Genomic DNA, 15,531 nt, shown 5'->3' with positions numbered 1-15,531 from the left:
CATTTGCTTTGCGTGATGTTCTGTATTTGACTTTTCTTTTACAATAAAAAGCCTTTTTCTAATAAGGAAAAGTTATATCACTAGTGTTACCTATCGTAAGAGAACATTTATGACATTTAAAATAATGACATTTATTTTAAATAATTATATGAAACATTGAAAATAATTACACAATAGTAAACATCTAAAACAACTATGTGAAAGTAAACAATCTTATAAAATAATCACATTTAAAATGTACATACAGATGAACCTATTTGCAAAACAGAAATAGAGACACGGATGTAGGGAACAAAGATATGGACACCAAGTGGGGAAAGGGAGGGTGGGATGAATTGGGAGATTGGGATTGACATATATACACTACTATGTATAAAACAGATAACTAATGATAACCTACTGTATAGCACAGGGAGCTCTACTCAATGCTGTGTGGAGATCTAAATAGGAAGGAAATCCAAAAAAGAGGGGATATATGTATACGTGTCGCTGATTCACTTTGCTGTACAGCAGAAACTAACACAACATTGTAAGGCAACCATACTCCAATAAAAATTTTAAAAGTAAATAAATAAAATGTACACAAACATAAACCGTATTATTAAATTCCAGCCAGCCACTGAAGCCTGAGGAAGGTTCTGAGGCCTATTTTCTGTGTTAAAAAGGAGATTAACAAGTGCCGCTGAGTGTTAGTGACAGGCCAGCGCTCAAATGAGACTTTCTTCTCAACTTAATCAGGCCTTGAAAGAGCCCTGAGACAATGTGATTCAGGATTCTCTTACGTTTGGCCATGTACCAGCTTAAGTCACCTGCTTCACTTCAAGTCACCTCATGGACCATCTCCTATCCTACACTTCCAGAAACACTGGGTTAAAAACAGGTCTGGTGCATTAGGGTAGGCCAAGACCTAAAAACAAAAACTTAGCTCTCTCAGATCACCAACAGATTCATTTCACTTGTTCCAACCCTTTCTAAACATGCTTAAAAGGTCTGCTTTTCCATTATGAGCTTTTAAGCGAGAGACCAACACTACGACCCGGTAAGAGCTGCTTATCTTCATCCTAGTTACCAGCACACACACTTCACTATGGACTTAAGAGGGCACCGTCAGAGCCCAGTAATCCTCTGCCTCTGCCTTTATGCCTAATGTGCTCAGAGGTTCTCAAGTGACAGGAGGCCTGGTATCCGAAAGCACAAATTACAAAAATAAGTGCAAAGGCCCTCCCCCAGCTGAACTCCCCATCATAAAACAAGGCACCACATCCTGAGCTACTGGCTCATCAACACTAAGCCAATCTGACCTCAAAGCCCTTTAAAAAAGGGGGGGGGGGGTAATCAGGTTATAAAATAGACTTATAATATAAACTTGTAGCAAGCAAAGAAAGCTCTGAAATTCAGATGGAATTCAGTCATGTTTTAAAAACATTTTTCTAAAATACATACATAAAAGTGGCCTGACTCCTATAAATGACTTGAGAGCAAATCTGCTTCTACCTCATCTTTCCCCCCGCAAGTTTTGCTACGAGTTTGAAGAGAAAGCAAACCCGAGCCAGGAATGTTTAATTTTTCTGGCACTGCTGCTCACCAGAGAATAGTGACCCCAACACATAAAGATGAGATTCAGGCAGGAGTTGAAAGGGAACTTGTATAACAAAGGAAGATTAGTGCTGAATTCCTGTCTTCGATGTCTGTATCTTAATCAGTCTCCCTTGGGTCAGCTGACCCCATTTCCTTTCCTCTCTTCCCACCTCCTGCTTCTTCTGTGTCCTCAGTCATCCTTGTTTTGCGAACCCTCAGCTTCCCAGCTTACCCACACTCCTTTCCTTGTATATTTTGCTTTCTCATGAGACATGTGAGTGGACAAATTCTCAAATATACACAAGCCTACTAAAATGTCTGGAACAGAAATCCCAAGTTCCACTCACCACACAGGGGCTTATGGAGACCTAGTCCAGTCTCCATGATTTCCCTGGACCCCTTTATGAGAGAAGGTACACCCTGGATGGTAAGGACCAGGTCCTGGGTTCAATTTCCTGTGTACATCCACAGCAAAGGGCCCCTTTCATAACTACTACTCTGATCAAGTGAATTCAGGAATGTTTAAATAGGAAGCTCTTTCTCCATACCAGAACCTGATGAGACCAAGGCTTTAAGAATAGAAGTAAAAAACATGCACATTTAACCCTCCATTCTAGAAATGGCTAAGAGCAAAAGAAACCCAGAAGTGTATAAAGCCCAGCTGAGCTCCACTTATACTCAGGTGCACAAGACAGAAGCTCACGTCAGACCTAACACTTCAGATACTGTCCCAGGTTTGTGCCATTTTCCTCAAGATACGGTGCCCTGGTGCCATAGGCCTGTTCTACGGGCAAATCTATAGCAGGAAAATGATGAGGCGTTTACTTTTGGGGGGGTGGGGGGGCTGGTAGTTTGGATTTTTCACCCAAGCCCTTTCCAATGAGCAATAGAGAAATATGAGAGCCTGTTTAAACATTACTTACTGCCTGTTGGATATCAGACTTCACCTGCTCACTCAACATGCCTTCAAAGACAAAGGAGTCACCAAACTTCTCAGCCTAAAGGAAAGGAAGGAAATAAAAATCCAGAAAAGGTTGTAGTAACATATTTCACATGTGCCATTTTCTCTGTACGCTACTAAAGGGGTTCTTCTTGTCCAAATGAACTTAGATTTGTCTTATAACCTCCCAAAGGATTCAGAAATGACCTAAAAGCATGTGGCTTCCTGTTAAAACAGGTTACTGTCACTTAGAGAGACCATTTTTATTTAAGGCTCATTTAGCTGATAAGAATGCAGACTGGAAGAGATTAGCTATTGAGACTGTGATTGTTTCTGTTGATGGAAACACATCTCCCCAAGTATTACAAATGACTTTGGAAAATAACAGGATTCTTTACATGTCAGATTACATAATCAACCTTTGTCCTTTGTTCTGCTCCTAGATCCTAGCGAAAAGAAGTAAATGGCACTGTTTGTTGATATTCTGACACACTCCACTGAGGTGTCCACTGTGCTTATACGTCTCAAGTGGCCAATTCAAGCACCAGATGGAAATCTGTATTTTAATCATTTTTATTTACCATTACTGTCTCAAGTCCATATCTACCTGGTTTTCTTTGTTGCATATGACCCCAGTTCTGGAAACACCCAATGTAGTCTCTTGGTCTCCATGATTCTACTCTTCTAGTTTTCTTCCTCCATTTCACACTCCTTCTCATCTCCTGAAATAGATGGGTTCTTCTTCTTGCCCCTTAGACACTGTTGCTCCCCAGCACTCTGCCCTGGCTCTCTGCTCTTCTTACAGCAGTGGCCCTCAGCCTTTGTGCAGTTGAGATCACCTGGCCAGCTTGTTATAGCTACACAGCACTGCTCCCCAAGCCCAGAGGTTCTGATTCTGTAGGTCTGGGGTGAGGCCAAGGAACCTGACCGTGTGAACAGATAAGCTGGTGATTCTAATACAGGTGGTCTAAGAGATCACACGATGAGATACACCGACCTGCTGCTGGACAAACTCTTGAAATCCCATGATTTTAACCACCACCGGCATTTCAAATGATGCTCGTATCTCCACCTCCAGTCCTCTCCTCTCCTCACCACGTGATATTAACGGCCTACTAGATCCCTGTATTTCCAGCCTTATGAGCACCTCAAACTCCTTTTGCTGATTAGAGCTCATCATCTTTTCTCCACCCCAGCTCTTATTTCTGTATTCCCTTGTGACATCACCATGCCTGAGAACCCAGACCATTCCTTCACTCAACAACATGTACCAAACACCTATCAGATGCCTGGCTTCGGGCTAAATGACAGAGATACAAGGTCAGTATTACAGAGGCATGGTCTCTGTCCTTAGAGCACTCACATATGGGGCCACAAACAAAAGTCAAGTCAAACAAAGAAAGGAAGAATATAATTACAACTTTACTTGACCCTGTAAGGCAGAGAGTATAGAGAGAAGCCTCCTTTTGATAGGGTGGGCAGAGGAAGCCTCCCTGAGAGGGATATTTAAGCTGAGATGACTCGAGAATGAGAAGGAGCCAGCCACGCAAAAGGGGGACAGGCAACGGGGTCAGGAAATTCCAAGCAGGGGGAAAGTATGGGCTGCGCCCCCAAGATGGGAAAGAGTGTCAAGTCTGCAAGGAATAGAAACAAGAACAGCAGGGCTAGAACATGGTGAGCAAGGGAAATGTGATATAAAATGAAGCTGGAGAAATGGAAGAAAAGAAACATGAATGCCATAATAATATGAAGTATTTTATCCAAAGCAGGGCTTTTAACCCTTTTTGTGCCCTGGACCCCTTTGGCAGTATGGTGAAGCTTAAGGATCTTCTTCTCAGAATGAAATGTTTGAGTGTATAAAATAAAATCAATACAATTACAAAGAAAACTAGTTATATCGAAATATTAGTAAAACAAATTTGTGCTATAGTAACATATACATATATGTGTATATATATCTATACATTAAATATGTATAAATGATACATTAAATAAGATCTAGTGGTAGGTCTCATAATTATCATTTCTAAAGTGAGGATGAATACAAACAATATTTTATGATCTCTGCAACAACAATAATGGGATACAAAATGTCTGTGATTTCTATTGGTGATAAAGTCATAGGCACTGCTGCCACTACTGTGGTATGTTGTCTATTCCTAACTGAAGGAAACGCTGAACTTCAGTTAGAGGGTAATAGAAATCCAGATGCAGTATTTCCCCATCCATGCTCCTAGATGCCCTAAACTCTGCTTATTCTATCTACTCTTGATGGGAACCCTAGTCTAAGGGAAGCTTCTTGCCTTAGAAGCCCACTTCTAACTTCACCAGACTACTGAGGAACCTGACCTGAGAGTATCCTCATGAAACAAAAGGAACAGCAACTTCTTACTACAAATAGGTACAAAAAGACAACTACTTTGTATATTTTAAGAAATTCCAAAGAAATGCAAAACCAAATTTGGATGCTGTTTTGCTTTCAGCATTCGCTCTGAAATTTTTTTTTAAAGAAAGGAAGATGTTCTGGCCTAGAAAAAAACAAAAACAAGGACAGGGACTCCACAAACTGAAGGCAAGGGTAGGGTAGAGTCCTTTGGTAAGAAAAAAATGGGAAACCTACATAACAAGGATATTTTAGACACTCACAGAAACTTTCATAAACTAGAAAGCCTCTCTCTTCCTATTCCCGTTTAGGACAAACATCCACTTGCAGAACCTTGCTCTGTGATTCAGTGACCACAGGATAAAGACTGGAACTGCCAAAGGAAAGCTTATGAGTCGTCAGGCACTGGAATAAAACCACAAAAATGAAAAGCTGCACTTCTGCATCTATTACTTATGAATTATGCAATGCTTCTGAAACATCCAAACTATAATTTTTTGAGAGGGAGAAGTGGCCTTACCTTACATGCTATCATCTCAAAAAGCCTGAGAGGACAGTGACGCTCTTTGGAAGATTGAAGCACTGACACACTAGAGCATAACGGTTAAGAAGACAGCTCCTGGGGTCACACTGGCCAGGCCTGAATCCCAGCTCCGCCAGTAACCAGCTGTGGGACTCGGGGCAAATCACTTTGCTAATCCCCAGTTTGCCACCTGAAAAATAAGCTGCCTCACTGGGTTGCTGTGAGAACAAAAATTACATGAAATATACAGAAAATGCCTGTCACAGCACTGGGCACATAGGAAAAAGCGGTCAACTGATAAAGTTCTTCCTCCCCATTCCAACCCCATTACCTCTGTCAAATAGCCAGTTGAGTTCACAAACTTCTCAAATTCAGCATTACTGACTTCATAGGCATCCATGTAAAAGGCATCAATAGCAACTCTCCTCGCAGGTGCTTCCCCATCCTGCTTTATCTGAGGATCATCTGTGCCCATTGTAAATACTCCGGCAGGGATGGGGACCATCTGCAGCAAAAGGGGAAACACGGGAAGTCAGGCCGTCACCGCCAGAGTGAACCTGGGTCAAGTGTAGAGCGCCAGCACACAGTAAGCACCCAACAGCAAGCCAACCTCCGCCACAAAAGCCACTGTGAAGTAAATGAAATCATGGCGTACTCCAATGAATGATTAGTCACAAAAAGAAGTGAAAATTCTTTAAGGTAGTGATTTCTTTAGGAAAAACACTACATAATACACATCTGCACACGCCATGGAAACAGGTCTGGAGCAACAGTCACCAAGCTGCTAACGGCTGCAGTGCAGAGGCAGGGAGAATATTCCACTTCTTTATACATTTGTGCATTTTTGTCCTTTATTATGTCCATATTTCTTTTAAATTATTTTTAAAAGCAAATATAAAAATGCCAAATACAATTTTTTTTTTTAACTTTTTTTTTTTTTTTTTTGGCCACACGGCATGTGGGATCTTAGTTCCCCCGACCAGGGTAACCCGCACCCCCTGCAGTGGAAGCGCAGTCTTAACCACTGGACCACCAGGGAAGTCCCCATATATATTTAAAAACCCACTGAGTGAATCTAGGTTCCCAATGATAATGGAAAAGACTTAAATCATTGAAATGGAAAATCTAAAAGGTTTACTAAAGGACCATGTCTTGTCCTTATTTAATACCTCATTAAAACTCTAATTGTTCCTATCTACTGTTTCACATAACCTCTAAACACCAAGAGGGCAGCAACTGAGGCTGCTTTGTTCACATGTTTTCCTAGCACTAAACATAAGATCTGAGGATCACACTGAAAATTTTCAGTTAAGAAACACAGGTCCATCCTCAGCATCACTTGGGAAATCCAACATTACAGCGGTCATCCAGTTTTACTGGGTACCCTAAATATATATCCCTCTGTCCTCTCCCCTTTTCTTTTCCTCGATTAATGCTGTAGCCTCACAGTTGTCTCCTTGCCTCCAGTCTCATCCCTTCACATTTCTCCCGGCTCCTCTCTAAGCCATCAACCTTCCTTTCAATCATTCATACAAGTATTTAAGCCCCTACTGAACTTTTCAAAATATCTGTCTTCTGTATCCCACACAACTTACTGAGGCTCTGCTTGGAACAGAAAAAGACCGGAAACAACCTAAATATTTTTCAATATTGGAATGATTAACTAAATTGTGGGCCACCCAGAAAATGGAAAATTAGGCAGCCATAAGAAAAGGAAAAGAAGGAAAACAACAGGAATAAAAAGACACTTTTAATATATTGATATGGAGAGATCTCACCACGATGAAGAGGAAAGTGAACAAAGCAAGGTGCACTCTAGAAAGCATGGTGTGTTATCATTTGCGTGAAAAGGAGGTGGGCAGGAGAACATAGATTCACATATTTTTTTGTATTTGCTTACATTTGCAGAACACGGCTCTGGGAAGGTATTCAAGAAACTCATGCACTGGTTGTCTGAGGGGAAGGTTATTACATAAGTGGAAAATTTTTCACTATACACCCTTCTACAGAATTTTTTTTGTAATTTTAAAACCATGTACTCTATTCAAAATAACAAACAATAAAGTGTCAATCTGATCATACCACTTTCCTACTTAAACTCTTCAGGGATCCCCAGCACCTTTGAGGGTTAAATATCTCAGCATCAGAGCCTAATCTCTCCCCACCTCTCTCACCCTGTACTCCACCTGCACTTCATCTCTTGTGAATAACATCAATGCTCAACGATCACCTCCTACAGAAGGCCTTTCCTGCCTGCATTTCCCTCTGCTGGCTGGGCATATCCCCCTCATTTGGGATCCTCTGATAAACACCTCTCTAAACAACTGACACACACTGTACATACTTTAATGGCTTGTTTTTACCTGCCCTAGATCCCAGGCTCCTTGGGGACCAGAAATAAAGTTTTCACTTCTATGTCCCCAGCTCCTAGTACGGTGCATAATTCACGGAAGGAAGGAAAGAAGGAAGGAAGGAAGGAAGGAAGGAAGGAAGGAAGGGAGTGGGGGGGATGGATGGATGAAGAAACTTCGTTGACTGAAAGAGTGACATCACAGATACAATGAAAAATGTATCATTTGAATTATTCCTAATTATAAAAATTCTCTTTCTTTTATAACACCATCCCAGACATGAATAGCATGCCTGCATCACAGTGAAACCTGTTTAAGAGACTCTGCTTAAAGACTGAACTAGGTTCACACGTTATTCTCATTATTCTCCAAGCATCTGGGACACAAGATTCCTCAGTCGAGATGAGAAGTCAGAATTTCAAGCAGCTCTGCAAAGAAGCAGAAAAATAATAGAAGCCTGCAGACAAAAGCTTAAAATGATTATTAAAATGATCTAATAAAAGGTTTCATGTTTCCTAAAGGACTTTAAGGAAAAAAAAAAAGCTTTCCAGCAGCATACAAGTAGGTCCTTTTCTGAGAACGGCTGTTCATCCCAAGGTGCAAACACAAGGCCTATAGGAAACTGTGCCATTGTTCCCAATGAAATTTTACAATTATCTGTTTTTCAACCACTCTCCCACAAGGTGAGCACCAACAATGCTAATACAATCACAACTTCCACTGTGGACTCCTGGCCTAATTTTTTTTTTTTCTTTCATTAACCATCAGAGATAGCCAGCAATGAATAAGCCAAGTTTCCATTCTGGAGGCTATAGATAAAAATAGCCTGCATGGCTCTGACTGTATCATAATTCCCAATTTTCACTGATGAAGTCTCTGTCCTACAAATGTAGAATGTCGTTCTAGTGAAATCCAGAGCATCAGGTCTCACACCCCTAAACCAAACACAAAGAACCATTTTGATCAAGTCTTCATGAAGGTCCAGATTCAAACAATCCGTTCCTCCTTGGAGGTAAGTTAAAACACCCTTCTGGCCACATCAGTTCTGCCACTGCTCAAGCAAGCCAAAGGACAGGTGAAGTCAAAGCAACTCTCTTATCACTAGGACCATATTTGAGCTACACACTCTGGCCAGGTGCAGTGGACATCTATGATTTTTCCCCACCTGGCACCCATTCCCTCCTGTTCTTGTAAGAGCAAGTGACATCTCTTTGAAAACCACTTCTTCAACTAAGTACATGTCTCAGGTGGAGATGGATGACACTGCTGCATGCCCCCCACTCCCCACACACAGACACACACACACTGCCCCTGCCCCATGACTCAGGCCTAGCCAATTACCATATTCTTTTGACCACAGAGATGTAATCAGGGATAGGCCCACGACCCAATCAAAGTTAATCTCAGAACTTTTGCTGGAGCTATGCGGGAAAGAAAACTCTCTCTTCCAGCTCTTTGATCATTAGAAGGAATACTACCTAAAAATGAAGCCAACATAGAAGAAAGAGGAGCTGCCAAGAGAGAGCCAAAAAGAGACATCTGGAGATGCTGCCTGAGGCCCTGCATCCAGCTGTGTCTGGGACCATATCTGCATGTGAACTTCCCAGCCATGAGAGCCCATAAATGTCCCTACCCACACTTCTTTATCAGCCTACTAAGCTAGTTTTAAGAATCTTTTCTTTCACTTGCTTCTGTGGGACTTTTGTTTTACACACAAAAATGAAATAAGTTTATAGGCAACTCTTTTGTGTAGCACTTCTTTTTCCTTCTTCCCTCTCCTCAAACCTAAGTAAAAAGGTAAAGGCTCCGCAGAAAGCTGGGTGAATAACAAGAGAAGCAAGCTCCCTGGATCTGCCCACAAACTGCTGTCTTATCTATCTATGCAGGGCTTACCTACCTATATCATCCTGTCACTCTACTGACACTAATCATAGATGAAATGGCATTAAAGTTCCTTCAAGCCCTGGGATTTCATGGTTCTATTCAGCCTCAGTTGTCACATCTGTAAAGTGGGGGATAATATCTCACAGGTATCCTGGGGAGATAAGATACAGCAAAAAGACTGCTTTCCAAGGTTTCTTTAAAAAGTAACTCATACCCTTAATTCCCCTGGCAGTTTCTCAATATTGTAACCAACAAAAAAAGGTAAAAGATCATTCCAGAATTGTTACACGACGCCTAAAGTGTGTAAAGCGCTTGGAGGATACAGACATTAAATAGGTCTAAAAAATTGCTTCCCGTGTAGAAAGAGATATCAGACAATTACACAAATAACACTACTTTACAGAAATATACAAGTTTCCATCAGACATTGACAAAATGCTACGAGAATTTAGAGGATAGAAACACCACGTACTTCCTGGAGGAAAGGGGTTCATAGAAGAGATGAGTATTCAATCGTGTCTGACCACCTGGGTAAGCATTACCCGATCAAACCATCCTCAGACCGGAATTGACTGACTTTACCCACATATACAGAGATACCACGTACAATTTTATCGTCTCATGATCTTCAGTGCCTTTTCAAACAACTCTTTTAAAAGATACATGGAGATTAAAACATTTTGATACCTTTTTATAACATAATAAGCTGTACAGAACATTGTTAGAATAGTTTTCTCAAGGAGCATTGTATATTTTTTAACCAGAGGGAACTTAAGTAAAATTTGAAAATATCTATATTGTTTCCCAGACAATTCTTACTGACATAACTTTCTAGTGAAACCTGAATTCCTTGAGGGTAAAGCCCAGTGCTATTTACTTCTCTGTAAATAGCACTTGGCAAGTGTTCATTAAATTGATTAAAATATTTTTTAAAAAAGACTCACACCTAAAAAGTGTTACATTAAAAAGAGTGAAAATGTCACCCCCAGAAACCTTAAACTACTTACATATCCCAGAACACACCATGCACTTGTACAATGCTTCATTTGTACCCATGCTATTCTCCTTCTCGCAATGTCCTTCAATCTGCCCTTCCATCCCCAACTCCTGAAAATGTCTCCTCCAAGGCCTAGCCTAATGTGGTCTTTTCTTTGAGCACTTCCTGACTTGTCCAGGAAACAAGAATCCTTTCTTCCTCTCCAAGTACTTTGTACATACTCCTCCTATAGGACTGTCACTATAGAAAAATGATGCTTGCATATAACTGTGATTTTGTGTGTGTGTGTGTGTGTGTGTGTGTGTGTGTGTGTGTGTGTAAGAGAGAGAGACAGAGAGACAGAGAGAGAGACAGAGAGACAGAGAGAGAGACAGAGAGGTCTACCAACAAGTCAATGCCTTGAGGGTAGGGCATAGGTCTTTCTTTTCTATAAGCCCAGAACACAGGACAGAGTCTTATATAATACATGTACCAAATAAGTATTTATTGAATGAAACTAAATAAATGGAAAACAAAAATAGATTCAGTACAACCTCAATCCAAATCCCAGCAAGTTATTTGATCGATATCAACAATATGATACTCAAGTTTATATGGAGAGGCAAAAGACCCAGAAGAACCAACACAATATTGATGAGAAAAACAAAGTTGGAGGAAAGACACTATGCAACTTACTATAAAACTACAGTAGCCAAGACATGTATTAGTTAAAGAACACCCAAACATATTAATGGAACAGCAGAGAGGGACCAGAAATAGACCTCCATAAATATAATCAAATGATCTTTGACAAAGGAGCAAAGACAATACAATGGAGCTAAGGCAGTCTCTTCAACAAATGCTGGTACAACTGGACATCCACGTGCAAAAAAAAAGAATCTAGACAGAGACCACTCTTCAAAAGACAATGTCGAGAGATTGAGAAGACAAGCAACAGACTGGGAGAAAATAGCTGCTGATGACACATCTGATAAAGGACTGTCATCCAAAATAAACAATTCTTAAAACTCAACAATAAGAAAACAAACAATACAATTAAAAATGGGCCAAGGACCTTCCAAAGAAGATATACAGGTGGCAAAGATGCTCAGCATGTCAACCAAAAAATGCAAAATTAAAACAAGATACCATTACACACCTTAGAATGGCCAAAATCTGAAACACTGACAACACCAAATGCTGACAAGGGTGTGGAGCAACAGGAATTCTCATGCATTGCTAGTAGGAATGCACAACGGTACAGACACTTTGGAAGACAGTTTGGTGGTTTCTTAGAAAACTAAGCATACTCTTGCTATATGATCCAACAATCACATTCCTTGGTATTTACCCAAAGGTGTTGAAAATTTTATGTCCACACAAAAAACGTGCACCCAGATTTTTATAGCAGCTTTATTCGTAATTGCCAAAACTCAGAAACAAGCAAGATGCCTTTCGGTATGGATAAACCGAATGGATTATGAATGGATAAACTGTGAATGGATAAACTGTGGTACATCCAGACAATACATTACTATTCAGCATGAAAAATAAATGAACTATCAAGCTATGAAAAGACACAGAGGAAACTTAAATAAATATTACTAAGTGAAGGAAGCCAATCTGAAGAGCCTACATACTGTATGATTCCAACTATAAGACATTCTGGAAAAGGCAAAACTTACGGAGACAGTAAAAAGATCAGTGGTTGCCACTTGGGAGGAGGGAGAGGGATGAAGAGGCAGAGCACAGAAGATTCTTAGGGCAATAAAAATATTCTGTATGATACTATAGTGATGGACATATGTCGCTGTACATTCATCCAAACCTATAAAATGTTCAACACCAACAGTGAACCCTAATGTAAATTACAGTTGACTCCTGAACAACACGGATTTGAACTGCGAGGGTCAACTTATACGTAGATTTTTTCAATAGATACATACTTCAGTACTACATGACCTGCACTTTGTTGAATCCTGGAATGCAGAACCACAGGTATGGAAGGCCAACTGTAAAGTTATACTAGGATTTTTGACCACGCAGGGGGCCAGTGCCCCTAACCCACATGTTTTTCAAGGGTCAACTGTATAGACTTTGGGTGATTATGATATGTCGGTGTAGGTTTATCAATTGTGACAATGTACCACTGTGGTGGAGGATGTTGATAATTGGCAAGGCTATGCCTGTGGTGGGGCAGTAGGTATATGGGAAATCTCTTTACCTTCCTCTCAATTTTGTTGTGAACCTAAAACTGCTCAAAAATAATCCTTTTATTTAAAAAAAGAAAGAAAATTAAGAAAATAAAAGGTTATCACTACGACCAAGTATCTCACATAATATTGGACTTCCTGAATTCAGAATAAATGGCTAAGTGTCAGAATTAGACCAAAGTCATCTGCACATGAACTAAAACATCTGAAACCAAGGAAAACAGAGAGACAAAGAACAGCCTCCTTGAAGTCGTTTGTCTTTATAAGAAGTCTACTTCAGGTTCAAGCATTAAGTTTAAGAGTCCTTGAAGGCTTGTGAGCTGTGTTCTCAACAACTGCTAGTTTCCTAATAACTTGGGATGCTGCCAAACATTATAGAAACTGAGTGCAAGGGAAGATAAACATAAAATAAATGCACATATACAAAATATAAATTAATTAATTATATATTTTTTCCTTTATAAAATGAATGCAAGATATGGCCAAAGATGACCCATACAATACTCAGTCTGGACGTGAAACCACTCTAAAGGGATGAAAAATGTATACCTTATAATGATACGTACATCACATTCTGGAATCAATAGGACATTGGAGCATTTAAAATGAGGAATGTTCAGTACTGGCCAGAAGGTTCTCGGCAAAAGTTTGACACAGACCAATGTACATGCAAATAAGACAGCGCCCCTGTTAGTTACAAAGCAGATAAACAGAGGGCTTTCCCTGCAGAAGGAGGGAGAAACTGATTATCAATTACCATTCAAGTTATAAAGGAACTAAAATCAAGTATGGCCACCATACACTACAACTGTAACCAAGGCTCCCCACCACACAAAAGATAAACACTAATAATGCAGGGAATCCTCTGAGGAACAACAGGAAGCATTTTAAAGGCCAGTAATTATACAGGATGGAGAAACAATGAGAAGTCCAGCTACCAACCTCCTAACACTCTATACCCAAGTCACAAAATTATGGTCCTGACTCCCCTCCCTCTCACAACTTAGCTGGGGAGAGACACCAACAGACAAAAATCTTCAGTAATGGTTATGTCAGAGCAAACAGGTACAACTGCGGCAGCATATGGAAATACTGAAGGGGAAGGAAGGAAAGAGGTCAGGTAAGGCCTGCAGAAGGATGTTACCTCTCACCTAAGTCCTGAAAATTGGTCACAATTAACCCACAGGAAAAAAAAACTTGGACAGAAAAAGCTGGAAAGGGTGTACTAGTATTCAAGAAGAAGAACTTCTTTGGGAGTCAGCAGATCTAAGTTGTTTTCACAACCATACCAATATGCAAAATACCTGAAATGGTAAGAACTAAGGAATAGTTACTAATTTTTTTGTTTTTTGTTTTAACTAAGAACTGAATAATAGTTATTATTAATGTTATTATTTACATATCCTAGCACATAAAACATTCAGGCACTGTGCAAGGTATAGATAAACGATAGTAATAAAACAACTACTGTTTACTTAGTCTTTCCCATGTACTAAAGTGCTAGGAATAGCAGAAAAAATAAGACAAGTCCTTGTCGTCAAGAAGCAGAGTCTACTATCAGAGACTACAGATAAGTAAACAACAAGGTTAGAGACACTGACATCCAGTGTCCTGATTCCTTCACAATTAATGAGAGGAACGCAGGACTTAAACCCACATTTATGTGACTTAAAATTCTGAGAACCTCATCAAGAAGACAGGGTGCAAGAACGAGGAAGCAGGAGATAAGAGGTAAGAAAAGTTAAGACAACTGTCCTCAAACCAAACTCCCTAATGCTCAGCATTACGCAGAGCCCCAAGACCCACCCGTTTCGGAGGGCGGAAGAACGTCTCATCAAACTGGATCTGCAAGTGCGCGATTTGGCAATGTAATTATAATCTTTACTTGCCTTCCTCCAACCCCTGGCCTTACCCATCCCAACCCTGTCGAGAAACCCGGCGCCTCCCACCCGTCGTTAGGGAACCAAGAGAGCACCTTGGTGGGCGGGAACGGTCGCTCTCCGGCTACCGAGCCCGGGGCGTTCGCCTCCCGCGAGTATCGGTGCGCGGCCGCCGAGCTGCCATGAGCCCCGGGCCGCTGGGGAGTGCCACAACCGCACGAGCCCGCGAGGGTCGCCGCGCCCGCCTCGGCCCCGACCTCTTCGCCCCCCGCCGCCCGGCCCAGCAGCAAGAGCAGAGGCAAAGAGAGAACGAGACCGAGCCCAGCGCCTCGTCCTCCAGCCAGCCCTAGCGCGGGCGCAGCCATGTTTTCCCACTAGCCATGTGACCCTTTGGGTCACGTGGCCCCGCCCTCTTTAAAGGGGCCAAGCCCTAGGCTGACTTCAGTGTCCCTAAGAGTTGGCCTCTTTCCACCCCTCTCCAGGTACCTCTCCTTTAGAGCCTTCCTTCTTGGCTCTCCTGACGTGAAAACAAGAAAACCCAAAAAGTCTTGGCCTTCCGCAGCCTGTGCGCCCCATTATTATTTTTAGGTTGAAAAAATTATAATCGAGTTTATTGAGCATTTGTTATGTGCCAGGCAATACACTAGGTGAGCACTTTATTTTTTGAAATCTCATTTAATCCTCACGAGGACCCTGAATGTTGAGTACACAGAACAATTAAGTGATCTGCCCAAGGTCACAAGGCAAATAAATGTCAAAAGACGAGATTTAAACCCAGCCACACTGCGCCTCTAACACATACC

The 15,531-nt window shown here is 41.1% G+C and overlaps 1 protein-coding gene across 3 annotated transcripts in view; it reads right to left on the bottom strand.

The window, feature by feature from the left end:
- SUMF1 (sulfatase modifying factor 1) overlaps window positions 1-15,118 on the bottom strand; it is a 112,318-nt gene extending 97,200 nt beyond the window's left edge. The window contains exons 1-3 of one of the 3 annotated variants that reach the window (XM_032649594.1): window positions 14,824-15,118; window positions 5,756-5,929; window positions 2,502-2,576 (exon numbers count right to left, since the gene is read on the bottom strand). In XM_032649594.1, coding sequence (XP_032505485.1) covers window positions 2,502-2,576; window positions 5,756-5,929; window positions 14,824-15,093 — 519 coding nt within the window. In that variant the 5' untranslated portion in view covers window positions 15,094-15,118. The remainder of the gene's footprint in view (window positions 1-2,501; window positions 2,577-5,755; window positions 5,930-14,823) is intronic. The other 2 variants (XM_032649595.1, XM_032649596.1) reach the window with 2 other exon arrangements.
- Window positions 15,119-15,531: the final 413 nt, after the last annotated feature.

The sequence above is a fragment of the Phocoena sinus genome, chromosome 11 (assembly GCF_008692025.1).
Source record: "Phocoena sinus isolate mPhoSin1 chromosome 11, mPhoSin1.pri, whole genome shotgun sequence".
Lineage (NCBI taxonomy): Eukaryota > Metazoa > Chordata > Mammalia > Artiodactyla > Phocoenidae > Phocoena > Phocoena sinus.
This window is presented reverse-complemented; position numbering and strand designations above follow the sequence as displayed.